Below are 19850 nucleotides of genomic sequence, written 5' to 3'. Positions count from 1 at the left end.
GAAATGAAGAGAAGAGTATCACCAGATATATCGAGGTCAGGATTAGTCTTGGGAAGGAGTGCACCAGAGAAACAAACGTAGAAATAAAGCAGAATGATCCAGTATCTAAGAGCTTTAAAAACGTGACCGTCCGCCATATTGTCAAGCAGTGTTTGCATGGACTACCCCGCTCCCAGCTCCGGAGTACTACGAGAAAATGAGCAACATTGACTGGGCCATCCTTTTGACTGATTCCAGCCGCACGTTCATAGATTTGCCATGCTCTCTTAAAGTGTAACCAGTTATCGCCTCTACGTGACCTGCCTTCGAGATTAAGAGGTTCTGGAGGTTTGGCTAGCGGTACTGTGGTGGTATAGATCGGTGCAGCAGCTGATGAACCAGAAGATTGCTGACTACCAGAGGTCAAGGCCGTGACCAAAATAAAATAGACTTCCACTAGCAACAACAAAGTTCATGGATGTTACTCACCTCCTGACACCAAGTTTTGTCCTTTATGACGCGAGAGAGCAAGATAGGGAGTCCGAGTCCAGTAAGCTTCTTTGAACACAAACTTTAATTACTTGAGAGGCAGGTTTCCTTTAGAGCTATCGATATAACAACAACATCACGACTAACTTATCTCAATGTTCACTTGTGTAACTCGAGAACTAGATTGAAATGTACGAAGCGATTACATAACCAGTCCAGAAAGTTACATAACATTCGAGGGTTACATAACCTTTAAGAGTTACATAAGAGAGATCAGCTGATCGACATTCAAGAACGGACTTGTCGAAGAAAAGCAAATGTTGATTTCCTGAAGGTTTTACATATCATAACACTGTGCATTCTCCGTATCGGCATAACACCATATATATATATATAGCAACTCTTTCATCTACATCAATGGACTGCCTCATTCTTCTTGTTTCTCGGTGAATATAAGGGTCAATCTTTCAACAATAAGAAGAAACGTACCCCTGTCTACTCGCAAATTGGTGATAAAATCGTTGTCATTCCAGTTTCTACGGCACGTTGGTCAAAATTCCCTCGAACGAACTTTTACGCCAAATTTGCCGTTCAATCGTCTTGGATAAAATATCCTGCACCAGAACTTTTTGATGGGCACAAGCTGCCGCAATATTGACATTGTTAGTGTCGTTTCCACCTCCAAGAACAGGATGTGGAGAAGAAAGATAAAAAGGAATGTTTTCTTTACCGAGTATTTTACTTCTGCAATCCTCCATGTTTTAATCCAGCTTGGAAAGCCGCAGACGCAATAGCGCGGAGATCTAAAAGTAGTCGACAACCAAAACAAAAGTTTTCACACACTAGAAAAACGCTAAAAAATGAGGCCGTCGACAACTAATAATGTGCGGTTTAGTTGTCGAGAACTTGTGCCACAGACTGCGTTTTTTAGTTGTTGATCACAAATAGTTGTCGACAACTAAATGTCTAGTCTGTGGAGGGCCTTAAACTTAAGTATGAGGAACTGGAACTGCGGAATAAAAAGTTTGAACAGGAGGCTGCTGAAGGAAAGGAGAGACTGAAACTAGAACTAGAAGAAAAGAGACTGTGTTTTCAGTTCTTAAAGGGAAAGATGTTGAACTAATCTGACATGCTGTAAAGTCATGTGCAGGTTAAAATTATGGAAAAAGTAACCATTAATCAAAGTTGATTATTTAGCTATTTTCTGTTCTTGCTCAACAAATAGCAAATTTTAAATACTGTACTCTTCAACTTTAATTTTGCCATTTTGAGCATGTTTATGTTTACAAAGGATTCTTCACGATAAAATTGATTTACAGGTTTGATAGGTATGTTTCCAGCGATGGGGCCTCCAAATCAAAATAGGTACCAGTGAGCAAGCCATACATACATGTGTGGCAGGTAATTAAAAGAGTGCCAACTAAATAGATGGGCTATAATTGCATTAGGTGCCATCATAGACTAGAAAAAGAATAAAAAGTCTGTTACCCAAGAAAATAAATGCAATGGCTGCCGGAATATGTAGGAAAAGTATGTCTTCTTTCACCACACGTGTTTGTTGACTTAAAATTCAAAATGGTTTTAGCAGTAACATACTTAGAATTTCAGACAGTGTACCCTCTTGTGGCCACTATACATGATTCTTTGGTGGCAGATGGGCCTTACAATTGGGCGGGCAGTACCATCAATGAAACCCCAAACCTGGTCAAGGGGTGCACCCTTTCTGTGTATTGCATCGGAAAATAGAGCTGGATTCAGCCATACCAAATCCAGAGAAGTCAGTGAAGGACTGAACCTTGTATACAGATCATCAACGATCTGAAATAAATTGTAAAATGCTAACAATGCTGTTGACTACTGCATGTTATAGGCACAAGTAATGCATCTCCTTAGTTTGTGAAAATTTAAGTGCTTTGTGATTACCATATTAAAAGCCATGCTGAGCTCTGGTTCAGCCCTGCCAAAACTTTGGACAAGATCACACCATCTATTTGGGTACACAAGACGTCGCAGCAATATCATAAGTGTCTCCATGCCAGTATACACAGACCCTTGATGGCTTGTATAGGAGTCAGGTATTTGTAACACCTCCAGGAGCCAGTACATATCCTGTTTTTGAAATCTAAAATGCCATTACAGTACTATATAAATTATTTTGTACGCTGAAGTAGACTAGAACTACATGAGACTGACAAGCAATTGAGTGCATTTCACTTTATTTTACATGGGAAAGACTACCTAAGCTTGCATCTTTATGTACAATAATGGAGTTTAAAAGTCTTGATAAGTAGTGAGAAGTGTGTGCATTTAATGTCCTCTACCTTGTTAGTTTATTTCTTTATTTATTTATCACAATTTAATGGCTCAGATACAGCAAATAAAGTTTTGAACTAAAAGCGAAAAAAAAAAAGAAAATGCCATATGGATATTCCGTAAAGGGGTCCAGGACCCCATATGAAAACAGATCACCAAAGTTAAATAATCAAATAATATTACATAAGTTTTAAACTAGAAATAATTATTATAAAAATTCCGCAGACTTATTAATTAGATATATTATCCACTAAGTACTTCTTAACTCCTGCCTTAAAAATATTTACACTTGCTGCTCTACGAGCAGCAAAGGGTAAAAGATTCTAGGAATCAACTATCCTGTGGAAAAAACTATATTTGAGAGGATTTGTTCTTGCGTATTTCTTCTTTAAAGATAAATTATCATATTTCCTAAATGAATAACGGTCAGCATCTGAATAAAAATCAACACAAGAGTCAATATTAATGTCAATGATGCCGTTGAGGGCTTTCGATAAAAATGTAACGTCAGCTAAAAATCTGTTTTCTAATGACATCAAATTTAACTTCTTTAGGCGAGCCTCAGAATTGTCCTCATGAGTTGTTGTAAGGCCTCATAAGTCGTACCTCTAAACGTACAGTAAATAACCTTACTAAGTGGAGGGGAAAGAGTTTGAAAGAGAAAGGAGAGAATTCTGCTTTGAAAGATAAATTTTGTCAGTTGGACCTTGTGTTTTGTGTGAAAATTCGACTGCATTTTTGCCAATTATGCCTCAACAAAATTTGCCGGTCAGTAACTCAAAAGAAAGTATTACCTAAATATCTGCTCACAATCGTTGTCACTTAGGTCTGTGAAGTTCAGATGAGGGCCCAACAATCGAGGTTCTGGGAAAGCTGCCTCTAAAAATAATAAATCGATATCTTCATTGCTTGAAGACAAGCCTTCAGAACTGTTATCACCCAGCTGCATAACGTCTAGCAGATCTTTGTTGTCTTACCTGATATAAAGAGGACCGATGATTTAGTGTTCTACTCCCATTAATCAATTAATTCCAACAAACACATTAAATTCCACATCTTACCTTATGGCAGCAGCCATCTTGTTTTTGTACTAATTCCCCATAATTCTTCAGTGAATCAACCCATGAATCGTAAGTCCCAAATATGGGCAGACGGCTAACGTGAAACCGCTAACGGAAAACTGCGGTCTGCCGTTCGCGGTAAGATGGCCAAACCTCGATCTTAAGGTCTCTAGTATTGTGCAGAGAAACCTCATGAGTCGATGGGCTGTTATTGTAAGCTGAATTGTTACTAAGTACCTTAAGCCATTCACTTTCCTCAGAGAAAGAGTGGTTTGGCACATCCCACACCCATATTCTAAGGAATGACACAGAGATCAACTATAGTAAGTGTTTATGATTATTATTATAAGTTATTGTAAAATTTTGGCATGGTACTCCTTCTTAAGTGTTATAGTTAAAAAGTAAACATGCAACTGTAATTAGCAAGTCCAAGGTGATTAACATAGCTGATGCTCCTTCCTTTTAGCATGGCTGGTTGAATCTGCATGCAGCTTAAAAAGTGTCAAGTTGTCCCCACTCCACCAAAGAAAAAATGGGGCAATTGAGTCTATTTGCTCTTGAGCTTATACTTTTGTCACTGATGAGAATGGGATAAATGTTATTATTGCAGTGTTGCCCGGGAATGGAATTATTTAACCCAAATATTGCAGGTGACATGGCATGGCTTTTGCAATATAATCAAGAAAAGTATGTACCAGTCGTTAAAAAAGATTCAACCCTCACAGTTCTCGCTTGTAACCCACTGCATGGAGACCAGCTCTTTGAGGAGCGAGCATGTAATGTCAAGTGGACACTCAGGGATGGTCTGGATCCATTTGAAAAGATTGATGGAGTAGACACCAAATTTGCAGACTGGCATGCAAAGTATACTCTGTAGGGGAATCCTTGTTTACAATATTTGCCTCATTAGCATAAGCAATTCAGTTTCTGATGGAGCTAAAAATAAATCATATCTGAATATTGAAAGGTCAAAGTACGATTAACTCAGCCCATGAATACGAGCCTGTTGTATTGAATACTTTTTGGCCAACACGGGTTTAAAAACTCAAAATTTTACATAAAATGTATGAACTCATTAGTGCTTCTGCCACCCAGAAATTTTGCAGTTTTTGATGGACTATTTCTCCTTGAATATTACACCCAAAGAGCCAAAAATTTCACCATGTACCAAGGTTTTCTAGCTCTTTAGCTGCCTTAAACACGAAGGCGCACTATAAAAGGGCATTAGCTCCTCCCCCTAATTTTGAATTCACCCAAAAAAATTAAGATGGCGGACGATGAGGAGAACCGCAACGAACACTTAGTATTTGTTATACACGTGAAAAGCAATAAAACATACCCAGAAACGGTCGAAAAATATCAGTAGAGTTATTTTACTGTGAGTAGTTTTGTTTGGAGTACAATATGTTCTCGTTTCGTGTAAAAAAACTTGCGTTATTACAGTCGAATTCGAATAGCCCGCCATTTTGAGACTCCCCTACCCAACAGGCTAACTGTGGGGCTACCTTTGTCGATTGTGAGTCTTCATTTTACCGGTGCAGTGGTAAGCAGTGTCCCAGTGAATTTATGCGCCAATATGCGATATATTTGAGGCCGGATCGAGCAGTTACGCGAAGGAAATAACCGTCATTTCGCTTTGAAGTTGACTTAGAGAATTTCTGTTAGTGTGAGACCTTTTGTTGAGGTTACTCTACGATTCGACTCGGAAAATGGAAAGCTTTCCCCCTCCAGATAAAAAGAAACGTACAGAAATCAACAAACATGCAAATGCACGGCGAGATCCAGCGGAACGAAACCCACATTTCAGTCTCACAATTGAAGTCAAAAAGGATCAGCGAAGTCGTTTGGAAGCTATCAAACAGAGGCTAAGCAACACTAAATCGGCTCTTGGTATAGATAGAAAGTCTTCTACCACGCAAAATGCTGATTTAATGGAAAGACTCCTCTCGTATTTTGAAATGATTTGTTCATCAACTGTGGAAAGTAGCTCTTCATCCATCACCAAGATTGATGTACTCGACGGGCCGAGAACTGCTCTCTCTCAATCCGTTCAGCCATCATCTAGTTCTTTTGAAGTGCGTGACCGACGACAAACTAGAAAAAGACAGATCTATGTTGATTCTACATTGGATGATGGATGCTATGTGTGCACGAAGTCATCTTTGCAAGCACTGTGTAAATACTTCATCACAAATCCATTGTGTGAATTTTGTGGTGAAGATTACACATGGGCTTCAGCTACTTTTTCAAATCAAGGGCACGTTTGTAAGATTGAAGTTCCCTGTGTGTGCAATGACTCAGTTACGTGGCTCAGTTCTGGAGTTTTGGGACACCCTGCAAAGTACTACGCCAATGTCAGGTGAGTATAATATGTACATGACCTACTTTGCAAGTAAGCATAATCGAATACAAATATCACAGCAAAGTTTGTCACAGATATCTATAACAAGTTTACAGGTGCAAGTATATCCTCTTGCATTATGTAAATTATGGCTTTCCATTCTGTTCTCTTATGTTTTATTTCTATTATTAAATTAGTATTCTCAGGTCAGTGATACAATTGAAAAAAATCTTTGCAGAATGGTTCATGCATTCACATGTACTGGACTTACTGAAACTCAGTATCGTGGTTTTACTGAGGCCGCTGGCATTGGCTGTGTGATGGACAAAACTATAGACACAAGTATGTGGTATATATATGATGATTTACCCCTATGATCTTTTGGTGTATGACTAAATGTAGCCCTTACTGTACCTTGCAGCTTATTGAGCAGTATAATGTTTTTTGGCAGTATATAAAGACCAGGGATTTGGATATAGGTCTGTAGTTCAGGAATTGTGCAACAAGACCATGGCTGATGCAAGGACAGAAGTTAAAGCTACGCAAGGCTATATTGCAAGTGGAGATGTAAGTTGACATGCAACCAGCTACTTGTTTGTTGTGTGTGTTCAGTTTTGTTGAAGCTATTTGCAGTGGGCCAAATTTGAAATAACACCTTGTGCAGTCCTAGGTGATTTTGTATCTTCATTCAAGTTACCTTCACTTTCTTCAATGCCACCTTTCTTCCATTTATTTTTTATTCCAATTACTCTTTCAGTGTATAATAACAGATGCCAGACATGACTCAAGTAGATCAGCCATGCATTCTACAGTGACAGCTATTTCTATGAGGTAAGACGTTCCAACCGAATGCTAAGCCCCATGAATTTGGATAACTCGTGCCTCACTGTTCTGAAAGAATGTGTCTATCAACTTATCACTCGTCTTTGTCATTTTTGCCTCCCTGCAGCAACAAAAAAATTATTTCTGTCTGCAACTGGAGCCGTGCAGATGAAAGAAGTGCTCCCAGTAGGGAAGTACCAATGACAAAACAGCTGGTAACAAACCTCACAGACACTGAAGGTGCTTTTGGCTGTTATGTAGTGGTATTCCTGTCTAACTAAAAACCATAACATATCAAACATACCCTTGCTTTTAGCATACAACGTAACAGAGGTGGCCCATGACTGTGTGAGATCATTGAAAAATTGGTTTGAGCAAAGAGGCATCAAGAATTCCTTTGACACCTGGCATGGTAAGTATGTATAAAAGTTAATAAGTCAGTGACTGTGTGGTGCTCTTCAGTTTACTTGGGCAGCACTTGGAATATCATCATCAGCCTTTCCACTCTAAAAATTCTTCCCTGCCATAGGTACTAAAGGGGTAGCACGCGACATGAAGAAAGTCTGTAGTGGTGCTCAACGTGATGAGGGGAAGACATGGTTCTCTGAATTATCGGATAAAGGTACAGGGATGTATTAGTCTTGAACCTTATGTTTTTGATTTTAGGGCTTTTTTTGTGCAGTCTAAATTTTTATTGTGATGTTGTTTAACTAGCCAAAGCCACGAAAACACATTTCTACTGGGCAATGAGGAACAATGATGGGACTGATGTTGGGTTTCAGACCTACCTAATCAACATAGTGAACCATTACCAGGTTTGTAGATGTGCTTCCTTGTAAAAAAATGTATGATTCAACAATCCTATAACATATTTCATATCACCTTCATTGATTTGTATATATGACTGGCCTTGTTTGAAGTGGCTAGTTAATTTTGGCATTATTGTTACCCTAGGGCAAACATGACCTGTGTAGTAAAGATTCACGATGTCAACAACCAGGCTATCTGTGCAGCAAAAAGCCCTTGACCTCACCACAAGCAAAAGAAGCCTACATGAAAGCTATAACAAGGACTACCATCTACAAGAACCCTTCTGATTATCTTCGGGTTAGTGAGCGCAACCAAGTGTACTATGCAGGGGTTTCATTAACTTTTGAAGTAGGAGGGTTCTTGTGTTAGAGTAAGCGGGCACCCCCACCGACACGAGGGCCGAAGGCCTGAGCCGCTAGGGGGGTCCGGGGGCATGCTCCCCCGGAAAATTTTTAAAATAAGACTCTCGGAAATGCATTTTCCAGCATTCTGAGGTGGAAATTTATTATTCTACATCCTCATTTTGCAAACACAAATTGTGAATAATTTAAGGAGGTTTTACCCACTAGCACAAAGTGACTATATGAAAGACAATATTGCAACTGTTCACAGCCTCAGAGAATTTACTAAATTGACAAACATTGTTCTTTCATTAAAACACTACTGTAACTGTTCACAATTTACTAAATTGACAAGCATTTTGACCTCATTAAAACACTACTGCAACTGTTCGCAGACTCAGGGAATTCACTAAATCCATAACATGAATAATTATATTAAATCTAACTCATTGGCTTATATTGTTTACTTTGTTTACAAATAAACAGTGTTAGGTGAAACAACTAAACTAAAAGTCATCGAAATCAGAGCCATAATCTGAATCATCACCGTCATCTGCAGGTAGCTCAAGTGCTTTGGAGGTTGCATCAACTTCCTCTGCAATTGAAGGGTGACTTGGCGTGACACCCTCCGCGTCACCCTCCGTCTGTACACCAGCATCCTGCACAGTTACAAAGTTCTCACTTATATCACCGGCGCTGGCAACCACTGGTGTGCTGACAAACTTTGGAGGACACTTTCGCCGTGGTTTTGCAGCTAACCAAGCTCTAACAGAAGCATCAATCACTTCTTCAAATTCCTTACTTCCCACTTTTGGACCATTAATGAGAATGTGTAGTAGGGCGTTGAGCATGTCATTCTTCATCCTACTCCGAAGCCTTGTCTTCATCAGTTTTAAAGAACTGGCACCCCTTTCTGGCCATCCATTTGAGACTGGAAGAGAAATCACTGCCTCTGCCACCTTTGCAACCAGTGGAAGATTAAATGGAACCAGGTCCTTCATGAACATTAGCTTCTGGAGGCACCAGTCAGTTGAAGTGACTGTAGGTTTGCTCCCATCAGGGGGCTTTCTTACTTCCTCAGGCAGCTCATTCTTCCATTTTGCCAAGTCGTACTTGAATACCTGCCACTCATCCATCAGCTGCCTTTTGTCGCTGTCTTCATCAAATAACTGCTCAGCCAAGAGTTTCACTGATACACTGCCATAATCCCTAAATCCCGGCTGGCCCCTTTCTGGAACTAGTGCAGGGTCGAATATGCTAAAAGCAGACAGGAGAGGAAGGGTGGGAAATCTGCTGTTTAAGCTTTTTTTCAGTGAATTGACATATTTTACCAGGAAATTGCTGAGAAACAGCTCATCTCCATCAGAAGCAATGAGATCAGCTTGTTCCAGTCTGCCTCCAGGTGATAGATCTCTAAGAAACTCAGTGACTGGAACTCCCGTCTGGACAATCTTGTCAAGATCGTCAATACACTTCTGAATTGCTGGCTTTATATGGGAGAAGGAAATCTTTCCTTCTTGGAAGGTGCAGCTGAGTTTGTTGAGAACAGGAAGAACGTGATGCATGACTGTTACCACCCCAATGAATTTCACTTTGTACATTTTTCCAAGAAGACCTGATGCTTGGGCATCTTTCTGGTCAAGTTGCCTTAGTGTAAGCATGAGGGGTATGTAATCCTTATGTACACCCTCTACAGCCTTGCCCAGAGAGAGCCACCTTGTGCGAGTAGCTTTAGCAAGTCGACGGACACACTTATCTTTAGCCTCTTTAGAAGGCTCTTGCAGCTTTTTCACAGAAAGTTGGGTCTTTAGATATGCTGCAAGTCGTTTGGGGGAATTTTCAAAAAATTTCCAGGCCTGGAAAAGCCGTCTCTCAACTTCTTGCATGTATGCGATCTCATCATTAGTGTCACAGCAAGCAAGTGACAGTTTATGGCAGATGCAGTGAATGCTGACAAGGTGTTTGTTTAACTCTTTGAGTCTGGTAGCTACCCCACTGGTTTTTCCCGTCATCACTGATGCTCCATCCGTGCAAAGGCCATTGAGCTTTTCAACTGATAAGTTACACTGATTTAACTCCTTTACAAGAGTGCTTGTTATGGTTTCTGCATTTGCAGAATCAGATTCAACAAGGAGATCATTAGCACTAAGAAACTTAATCTCTGTGCCACCAGAAGTGCTGTTCCAAAACTGCACGAATGTGATTAATTGCTCAGTGACAGCAATGTCTGTTACTTCGTCAATTAGAAGGCCATAAGAACCTGCTTTTTTTATTTCTTCTATAATCATGTTCTTGACCACATTTCCACTTGTCAGGAACATTTCTCTCACTGCAGCAGGAGATTTGTGGTTAAAATGCTGCATTTTGTCTAGACCAACAGCCCGGAACAGATTTAGCAAAGAGAAAAACTTAACATTGGCAACTGCCTCCTTTGCTAACCAGTACAAGGCTGCAAAAGCATTGTACAATACATCATTGCGAACTGCTTTCTTTTCTTCATACTGTTGATGAAACATTGACACCCTGTGATTCATTTCAGCTTCCACAGCAGCTTCATGCATTTTGGTTAAAGAATGTTCTCTGATGGCCTCTTTCCTGTATCTTGTGCTGGGTGTAGTGCTGAATACTGCAGCATTGTTTTGAGTGTTCAAAGTTTTATGTTTGCAGCAAAGAAAACAAAACATGCCTTGGTTTTCTGAGAAAAGAAGCCACCAAATGCCTGTGGTGTTATCATAGGCTAGTTCTCTTTCTTCAACCCAGCTGTGATGAAATCGTCTCTTCTTCAGCTTCTTCTGCCTGGCCTCTTCTTCTTTTGAGAAATCTTTGCAGCTTTTTTGTTTGCACTCATAGTAGTTGTGCAGGTTAGCAAGTCCACATCTCTCCATTTCTAATAACATAATGTCATCTGCTATTGCTTTAGAAACATTTGTCCCACGAGTTTTTTCTACTCGCTGTGACGTATCTGAGACTGCTTCATTAGAAGACTTTGTTTCTGCCTCTCCAGTAGCCTCTTGTACTGAAGGCACTGTTGAATTGTCTGCCAGGGCGAAAAGAAGTAAACAAAGCGGCGAAATCGGTGGCGAACGAAGGGCGATTTTGATGATTTGTTTATATTGAAAGGTCGTCGCGGTTCACTGAATCTTTAGACATGCAAATATACTTTATTTATATCCACCACTGCAAGTTTATTATGTTGAAGAAATGACTTGTGAAGTATTAAGAACTCACCTTTTGACTTCTTTGAAACGACAAAAAAATTGTCAAGGACGCCTTGAGAAGATCTTTTATTCGTCGCGGCCATTTTAAAACCATGTGCTTTTCAGTCGTGTGAAATGTCACGTGCAAATGTTATGCAACAGCTGACAAGAGGGGGTCCTGGTATCTACTTTGATATCGTAAGCGATGCGTTTCGCGAAGACACGCGATGCGATCAAACTTTGAAATTTATTACTTTGCTTGACAAAACACTCGTTAATCCGGACACAGAAATATTAGTTTACATGTAAAAAGGATTGTAATTCGGAGTTGCAATTCCTGGTTAACTAGCTTATGCTAGCAAAGCGGGAGAGTTGTGGAAAGATGTTTCGGTTAGTCTGAGTTTTTTTATTGTTCTTTTATTTATCCACTCATGACCTCATTTTTGTGAAGGCGGGTACTGTACTCAGAGTAGACGGGTGCCGGTACCCGGGTCCCGGCTTCTAATAAAACCCCTGACTATGCTGTTGGAGTAACAAATTTATAAAACAAGAAATTTACTCAGCAATCGCTTACCGAAAAGCACATTTTGACTCTTTCCTTTCTGTAGTGCCGTGACACCTTTTACATTGAGACCTTTCATGTGGTGGTCCTTATATATGCCCCAAAGAGAATTAACTTTGGAGACAGTACATATGTGACAAGGGTCAATCTGGCCATTTTGGATTGGGTAAGTAGCTTTGTTACACATGATTGGTAAATTACTTTGTTAATGTCAACATTTTATGTAGGGTGTATGCTTTTCAGGTTTATCCAATGATCAATGGATGGGAAAATGGTACTGCATAATAAATACAAATTATTTCTGTTATAGAATGAAAATGTTGATCGAGAAGTCACATCGATTCAATTCTATCAACACTCCCGGCATCCAGACAGAATGGCCCCTACTAGAGTGCTGACACCAAAGACTTTCACATTCAGACAAGCCATATGGAATGAGGTGTTCAAGAGAAATAAAAGAGATGTCAACCCATTGCCAGTTTGATATTCTATAGTGATTATAATAGTAGAGGTATAGGAAATCCAAAGGCTGTTTCTGGAATAACACGAGCTTGGGTAGCCAACCCCTTGGGAGTGCCAGACTTCAGTCTATTTCCTTACCTCTGCTGAAAAATGAAGCACAGAATACCCCCTTACACCCTTCTTGCATGGATTGTTTGCTGACTATGGGAAGAAGATGCAATGGAAAATTTGTGTAGGTAACCAAGATAGCTGTGCTGCTCTTGTAATAATTTATTTGATATGTTACCTGTGTGTTATCTAATAATCTAAAGGCATGAAACAGAAACAGGACTCTTACTGTTTGTTTATTAAAAAAAAAGTACTAAATCATTCAGGACATGACACATGTCATGTCATGCACTTCACACTTTAAAATTTACAAGACATTGACATTGGTGATGGTTGTTTTCCTCACTGATAAATTCATGATCAATTACATAAGTTCATGATTAATTACAACACTTATTATCAAGACTGAATTAATTTGAAATTAGTGTCTCTTTTTCACATTTGCATCTATTGTATTCAAGACAGTACTTGTATTTACATGCATATGATAGTGGCAATGCTTGTAGGTTTTCCATATGCCTTTCCTAGTATGTATTTGGCAGCTTGTAGGTTGTTTGCTGAAGCTCTTTAATTGTTACGATATAAGCGTACTGCTTGTTTGCATTCCTTTTCAGAGATTATGTAGCTTTGGTCTTGGAATGAGTGTATTGATGATCAAAGATGGTTCAAGGCTAAGTATTATTTTAGTTGGTTTTCCATTTTCTGTTGAAATGATTCCTTTTTTCAGTTGATGATGTTCATTCACTTCTCTTGAATGATGACATCATTTTGGATTCATAAGCCTAGTACTTGTTTGTATTCCTTTCAGAGTTGATGTAGCTTTGGTCTTAGAATGAGTGTATTGATGATCAAGGATGGTTCAAGGCTAAGTATTATTTTAGTTGGTTTTCCATTTTCTGTTGAAATGATTCCTTTTTTCAGTTGATGATGTTCATTCACTTCTCTTGAATGATGACATCATTTTGGATTCATAAGCCTAGTACTTGTTTGTATTCCTTTCAGAGATGATGTAGCTTTGGTTTTGGAATGAGAGTGTATTGATGATCAAGGGTGGTTCAAGGCTAAGTATTATTTTAGTTGGTTTTCCATTTTCTGTTGAAATGATTCCTTTTTTCAGTTGATGATGTTCATTCACTTCTCTTGAATGATGACATCATTTTGGATTCATATGCTCTGAAATCTTCACGACTCAGTGAAAATTATTGTAAATAGCAACTGTCCATAATCTGTATGGAGAGGAAATAAAGTGCAACCCAATTCCTTTTTTTTTCTCCGAGTAGGATAAGAGCGTAAGGTACAAGCAGTGGAAGAAGAACATGGAAAATGCTGATCAGTCCCTCAAGATATTGCATAGTGGAGTCTAGAATTGTGTGAAACAATGTAACTTTTATTGTACCTTATACTTTGTCATTATATAAATAAATGTATACTATTTTGGAGGGAAGTGGAAGTACTGTAATGCAGGTTTTATGAACGACGGTGACCACAGTAGGGCACTCCATCAGGATTTGGCCACCGTTTTCGAACATCTTCCACAACACAGACTGGCATAACCTCTCGAACATCTCCCACGTAACATCCCAATGCTTCCTTCCTGGCTATGTAAATAGGATCGAGCCATAAACCGCGGCGGTTGAGAATTGTATAGAAACATCTATAGTCGCCCTTCCGCTTCGTGTGGTTGTTCATTCTGGGCTGGCCAAACACTCTCAACCGTGCAGGCAGGGTCTCGCTCAGTAAAACACATGGGGAAGAACGACAGTACATGCACATGTCACGCGCGACATATGCGTGAACTCCTTCAATGTGATTTGAATTTTTGGTTTCACCGGTCTCGTTCTCGTTACTAATGAGGTCGCGCTGCAGCTCGACACATGTTGCCGATGTATTTTCCTTGTCTTCGGAACCTGTGAAACAAAGCAAGATGAGAATGTTGCATGAGAACATAACCTGTTTTGACCTGGTAAAGCGCTGTAGAGGACATCGTTCAAGAACGTTGAAAATGGCGGGTAAAACATGTTTCGGCAAACTAGAAAGGCCGAGATAAGATTTTTTAGCTAGCAGTAAATGGCATACAATTCAAAGTATGAATAAAAAATATGGCCTTGAAATATTTATCCGCTTTGGGAGTTGCCGATCATTGGAAACCGGACAAATTATGAATATTTATGCTTCATGGTCTGATAGTATTATACAATACCCACTCGGATCGGACTTGAATAGAACAATTATTGGCATAGACATTGCAAATAGTGGAATAATATCAATTTGTAATCGTGTTGTAAATATGATTCGTTTAAGAGCCAACTTACCGGGCGTTGATTTTTTTTTTCGGGGTCTCTCTACTCGAACGATCTCTCCGTTGTTCACGGTAAGCCAACCGGTTAGCTCCTGTATTAAACTTTCCTCTAATAAAATTGTAATCTGTGAAGTACTACTTGGTGTTAGATAAAGATATTTCATTTCTGGGGCAAGTAAAGAGAGGAAAGGCACATCAATTCTCGTATACCTTACCTTTCGAGTATTCAAATCGCCCGCCATTTTAAATTTGATCCGCGCACGTCAACGGTGAGTGACAAATGAGCCTTGGTCTTCCCAGGGAAGACTTCCTTTTATAGCGCGCCTTCGTGTTTAAGTCAATTTGTATCTAACATGCTTCCTTCTTTACGGAAAGCCGTATGCAAATGAGCAAAAATGTAAACAATGACGTCAGCATGAATCTGCCAATACAAGGTACAATGTCAGACTGACACCAAGGTTTCAAATGTCAGTGAGCATACAATGGTCAGCTTTCACTATCTGAACTGGTTAATTGGCTGGTACACTGGAATCTAAAACAGATTGCTAACAGAAGTGGGGATATTTCATACTCACCAGTGATAGTAAAATGCTCCTTTATAGTTTCCTTGCCTTATACCTAAATGTACAGCAATGAATGTTAAACTAAACAAAAACAGTCCTCAATTTTTGAAAACAGATGGAGTACAAGATGTTTGTTGATCATTCCTTAGCTGGTGAATTGGGTACATCCATGGCAAGCAGCTGATCACAAGTACCTGGACCTTGTGGTTTTTTGGGTATTTTATTCCGTGGCTTTCCAGGTGTATTGCAGGAACCAGGTCCATGTGCCCTTTCGTTATCCATGACAACTGATTTCTAAAAAAATACAAAAAGTACATTTGCATTTGTTCAGACTCCATAATTTAAGTCCATAACATTAAAGGGAAAAAACAATTTTTTATTCTGCCAAAGAGTATGGAGCAATAAACTTCGTGACTGCCATGATCGCTGACCGCTAACTGTTGTTGGTAAGTACTGCTATATATGCAGACAGAAAACAGGAACTCAAACTGGTATCATTTTTTTGCTTTTTAAACATAAACTTTAATTTCATACACCTTTTCTAAGAACCTGTCAGAAAGCCAATTTTATAAGCAGCTGACAGAGAGAGAATCCTAAATTGTAGTTCTGAAACTGTTACAATTATCAAACTATAGATAATGATTAGCCTAGAAACTTTTTGTTAATTTGTTGATCATTTTCAGTGGTCCAAGTGGTGTGTCTACAAATGAATACAAAGTCCAGTATGAAGTACTTTTATTACCTATTACCATAGGTTACATGCATGTCATACTTTCTAACAAAGACCACTTGTAGAAGCTTGACTGTACAAAAAAAAACAGAAATAAATTAAAACTCAGCCACTTTTGTGTACTAGTGACAAGTACTTTTCAGAATCTTTGCCAATATTGTTTACTTTTGGTAGGTGGTAATCGAAGTGTCATCCAACCCAGGTACATCCCTTCAGTGGACAACATCAAATGGGCCTCTTGGTTTTGCTGAAAATACAGGAAAAATGCAATGTGTCAAAATGAGCATGATTTGAAAAAGGTCAAGAATGCTGTGTACAGTTAGAAAACACTCACCTCTGTAACTACAATGAATACAATCCTCTGAAAAACAGAACTGAACAATAAGAATGTAATAAATTACCTCTTTTCCAGTTTTCCTTCCTTTCCATTTTCCCTGATTCTTTTCACTCTTTAGCTCCTCGACTTTGCCCTTACTCAGTTTACATGCATGTTTCAAATGGTTGGAAAGATTATTTTATTCTTTCTGGCAAATCTGGAAATAAATTTATAGCAACATAGATATGTGAATATTTCATTTTGGATCATTAGGACTGCTTAGCTTGTTATTGCAAAATGAGAGCTAGCTGAGATTTTTGTTTTGGTCAGAAGTTGTTTCAGGCTGATGACCAACCAGGCACTTTTAAATGCACTCGCGCATGATGCGCAACGTGTCCTTTCATTCACAACACTGAGAAAATATCAGGACCCAAACACCCATTAAGATCACCAATCACTTCATGTGCACCTCCGCCAATGTAATCTATTGCATAACTTGCACTTGTTGCAAAAAGACATACATTGGCAAAACAGGCAGAAGACTAGGTGACCGATTCCGAGAACACCTTCGTAACGTGGAAAAGCTGAGTAATCATCAAAGGGCGGCTATTGACTATGGCTTCTGCTTCGCACATAAAGGTCTGCAGAGATTCGTCGTCTAACTGACTTCCATTTTTTTGTAATAATGATGAGAGGACGTTACGTACTGATCTGATTTGGCGCTCCCAAACGCCTCCCATGTGGCTTGCTGCTGGGACGTTCATCTTGGAAGTAAACCAGTCACACTGCTCTTCGACTAAGTTTGTGTTAATCTTCTCTTGGTCCATTTCGGCTAATGATTGGGCAAGTTCTGTACGAGGTCCTACGAAGTTTGTTCCCTGATCGCTTCTAAGCTGGCGGATAGGGCCTCGACAACTGATGAATCTTGTCAAAGCATTTAGGAAGGAGTCGGTTTCAAGGGAGTTGGCAGTTTCAATACGCCATGCAGGTAAAGAGCACGCCATATCGCTTTAGCTCCTTCCTTACTTTTTTAATGACGAACGGCCCAAAATAATCCACGGCGCAGTATGTAAAGGGTGGAGTAGACTCGAGTCGATCTTCCGGCAAATCTGACATCTTTTGCTCTTGTACTGTTCCGTGCAGTTTTTGGCACGTGACACAAGATGAAATCATGTTGGCGACTACTGACGAACCACTAAGCACCCAGAACCCATTCGATCGCACTTCGTTCAAGGTCATTCCTTTACATTGATGATGTGTACGCTCATGGAAATGCTTGATAATCAACTTGGTGACGTGGCTGTTTCGTGGTAGGATGATGGGAAATTTTACGTCTCCTTTCAAGCTTGCACGTCTGAGACGTCCACCGACACGTAGAATTCCGTCGACATCTAAAAACGGGTCAAGTTTGTAGAGCGAGCTGCTCATTTTCATGTTTAACTTTCTCTGTTGGGCGAAAACTCTACTGGCCGGAGGGTGTTTTCCTGCCTCATCTTCTGTAAAACCACTATTTCTTCTTTAAAGGCTTTAATCTGAACATCTCTAATAATGGCATAGTGTTCGTTCTTCAAATTACTGACGTATAGTACTTGTTTTTTCTCGTGTATGCACTGTTTCTTGTGATTCTTGAGCACAAGATCTCTCAGAATTCGGACGTAGCATTGGCACAGGGCAACTGCTTGCCTTGCACGATACTAGTTAGAGAAATACTCGACTCTTTCTACAAGGCTCAGCTTCTCTGAAGCTATTAGGGTCCCTTGCGCGGATGTTGTGGTTGCCATGGCTACAGTCCTTTTGACCTCGGGGTCGCTTCCTTGGAGTTGGTGATCTTCTTCACTAATGGTTTGCCACTGAGCTTCATTCTTCGAAAGAAATGCTGGTACGCTGAGCCAAAAGGAATTTAACAGCTCTTGTGTTTTTAGACCTTGGGACGCTTCGTCGGCAGGACTCTGTTTGGATTTGATATACTTCCATTGATCAATGCATGTGTTCTCCTGAATTTCTTGAACTCTATTGGGAACAAACACGTGAAAACGCCTACTCATTTGCTATGTATCCAAGAACCACTCTGCTATCTGTCCAGAAGTATTCTTGGTCGATGGTAAGCTCCAGCTCCTGTCGCAATTGCTGGCTGATCCTTACTGAGCATACAGCGGTGGTGAGCTCCAGGCATGGTATGGTGACAGGCTTCAATGGTGCTACTCTGGACTTGCCCATGACGAAGGAACAATGAACTGTCTGGGTTTCGTCAACAAGTGGCAAGTAACTGCACTGGCCGTAACCTTTAACGCTTGCGTCCGAGAAATGATAGAGCTGTGCGTTCACTACACGACCAAAGCTGTTGGGCCTGTAACATCTTGGAATTGAGATGCGTTGAATTTTTAACAAGTCTGCTCTCCACTTCTCCCACTTGGCTTTGACGTTGTCTGGAATGGGAACATCCCAGCCTATTTCATGGTGACATAACACTTGAAGAATTGACTTTCCATCTAATAAGAGCGTAGCGACGACTCCAAGTGGATCAAAAATTGAGCTCACAGTAGAAAGTGTTCCTCGTCTGGTGCATGGCTTGTCTGGTAGTACAATGGTAAACTGGAAGCAGTTAGACTCGACACACCAGTGGACTGCATGGGCACGCTCTAAAGGAAGCCAACCAAGGTCCAAATCGAGCTCCTTCACGCCATCTGCTCTATCTTGCTCTGGGATTCTTTGGATGACTTCTTTGCTATTTGATACAAACTTATGAAGTCGGAACCCTCCTATGCTACACATCTTCACATTTACAATCAGCTTTACTGCGTCGTCGACCAATGGAACAGACTACAAGCCGTCATCAACGTAAAAGTCATTGCGAAGGAAATCTGCGGCGCTTGCTCTGTAGAAGGATGTAGCAACGTGCGAAATTTGCAAGAGGGTATTGCGCTTCATGCAATCTTCATACAACACACCTAGTCGGCATATTTCGGACAATATCGACGACAATCTTCCCAAAGAAGTGAAAATGTGTGAGATGCAGACTTTCGTGTTCTCGATTTGACGTCACATTACCCGCTAGAGCCATTCTTCTTTAAAGTCGGTCGTGGAGCAAGATGGTGGCCGATTTTCCGTATTTTGACTGGGCATAGAAAATTAAAGATTTGAGCAAATTAAAAAATTTTTGCACAGAAATACTCCAAAAAATAAGCTTATTTCGTTAAGCGAAAAAACAATTTTGGGTTTAGGTGCACTTTAATTATTTCACTACTTCTATCATTAATTATTTCATTATTTGTACTACTTAGCATATCACCATTGCTCAAAATACTCTGAACAACCGACGAGGTGACACTAGCAACTTCATCCAACTGACTGAAGTGCTCGTCATACAATTTAACACCAGACTCCGAGGAGTCTATATCACTAGAGGGAACACCAGCACCTTGACCAGACACAACTACAATTGGGTCAACAACATCCT

The 19850-nt window shown here is 39.9% G+C and overlaps 5 protein-coding genes across 6 annotated transcripts; 1 reads left to right on the top strand and 4 right to left on the bottom strand.

Moving 5' to 3' along the window:
* Positions 1-1176: 1176 nt before the first annotated feature.
* LOC148723365 (uncharacterized) lies at positions 1177-4134 on the bottom strand. Its single transcript, XM_088734434.1, has 5 exons — positions 4131-4134; positions 3576-3753; positions 2392-2590; positions 2068-2286; positions 1177-1901 (listed from the first exon to the last, which is right to left on the bottom strand). Exons 1-5 carry the CDS (start codon positions 4132-4134, stop codon positions 1782-1784), a joined length of 720 nt encoding a protein of 239 aa, XP_088590560.1. The 3' UTR covers positions 1177-1781.
* A 1269-nt stretch (positions 4135-5403) lies between these two features.
* On the top strand, positions 5404-13924 carry LOC111324650 (uncharacterized). Of its 2 annotated transcripts, none has more exons than XM_088733164.1 (12): positions 5404-6201; positions 6422-6525; positions 6635-6750; positions 6941-7014; positions 7133-7245; positions 7322-7417; positions 7535-7627; positions 7720-7820; positions 7960-8112; positions 11962-12081; positions 12226-12609; positions 13100-13924. In XM_088733164.1, exons 1-11 carry the CDS (start codon positions 5552-5554, stop codon positions 12397-12399), a joined length of 1794 nt encoding a protein of 597 aa, XP_088589290.1. In that variant the 5' UTR covers positions 5404-5551; the 3' UTR covers positions 12400-12609; positions 13100-13924. The 2 variants fall into 2 exon arrangements, with proteins under 2 accessions (XP_088589290.1, XP_088589291.1); XM_088733165.1 differs by having other exon boundaries at positions 12226-12613.
* LOC148723364 (zinc finger protein 862-like) lies at positions 8289-11278 on the bottom strand (the record flags this gene model as incomplete). The annotated part of the gene is made up of 1 exon (XM_088733275.1): positions 8289-11278. A coding segment is annotated over one exon (2616 nt), but the record flags the coding sequence as incomplete, so codon positions are not given.
* On the bottom strand, positions 13675-15119 carry LOC148723363 (uncharacterized). Its single transcript, XM_088733176.1, has 2 exons — positions 14798-15119; positions 13675-14392 (listed from the first exon to the last, which is right to left on the bottom strand). The coding sequence occupies exons 1-2, from the start codon at positions 15024-15026 to the stop codon at positions 13953-13955; spliced, it is 669 nt and encodes a 222-aa protein (XP_088589302.1). The 5' UTR covers positions 15027-15119; the 3' UTR covers positions 13675-13952.
* Positions 15120-17365: 2246 nt separating this feature from the next.
* On the bottom strand, positions 17366-17827 carry LOC111324682 (uncharacterized). The gene has a single exon (XM_022928292.1). It carries the CDS (start codon positions 17825-17827, stop codon positions 17366-17368), a length of 462 nt encoding a protein of 153 aa, XP_022784027.1.
* Positions 17828-19850: the final 2023 nt, after the last annotated feature.

Source organism: Stylophora pistillata, chromosome 9, assembly GCF_964205215.1.
Source record: "Stylophora pistillata chromosome 9, jaStyPist1.2, whole genome shotgun sequence".
NCBI lineage: Eukaryota > Metazoa > Cnidaria > Anthozoa > Scleractinia > Pocilloporidae > Stylophora > Stylophora pistillata.
This window is presented reverse-complemented; position numbering and strand designations above follow the sequence as displayed.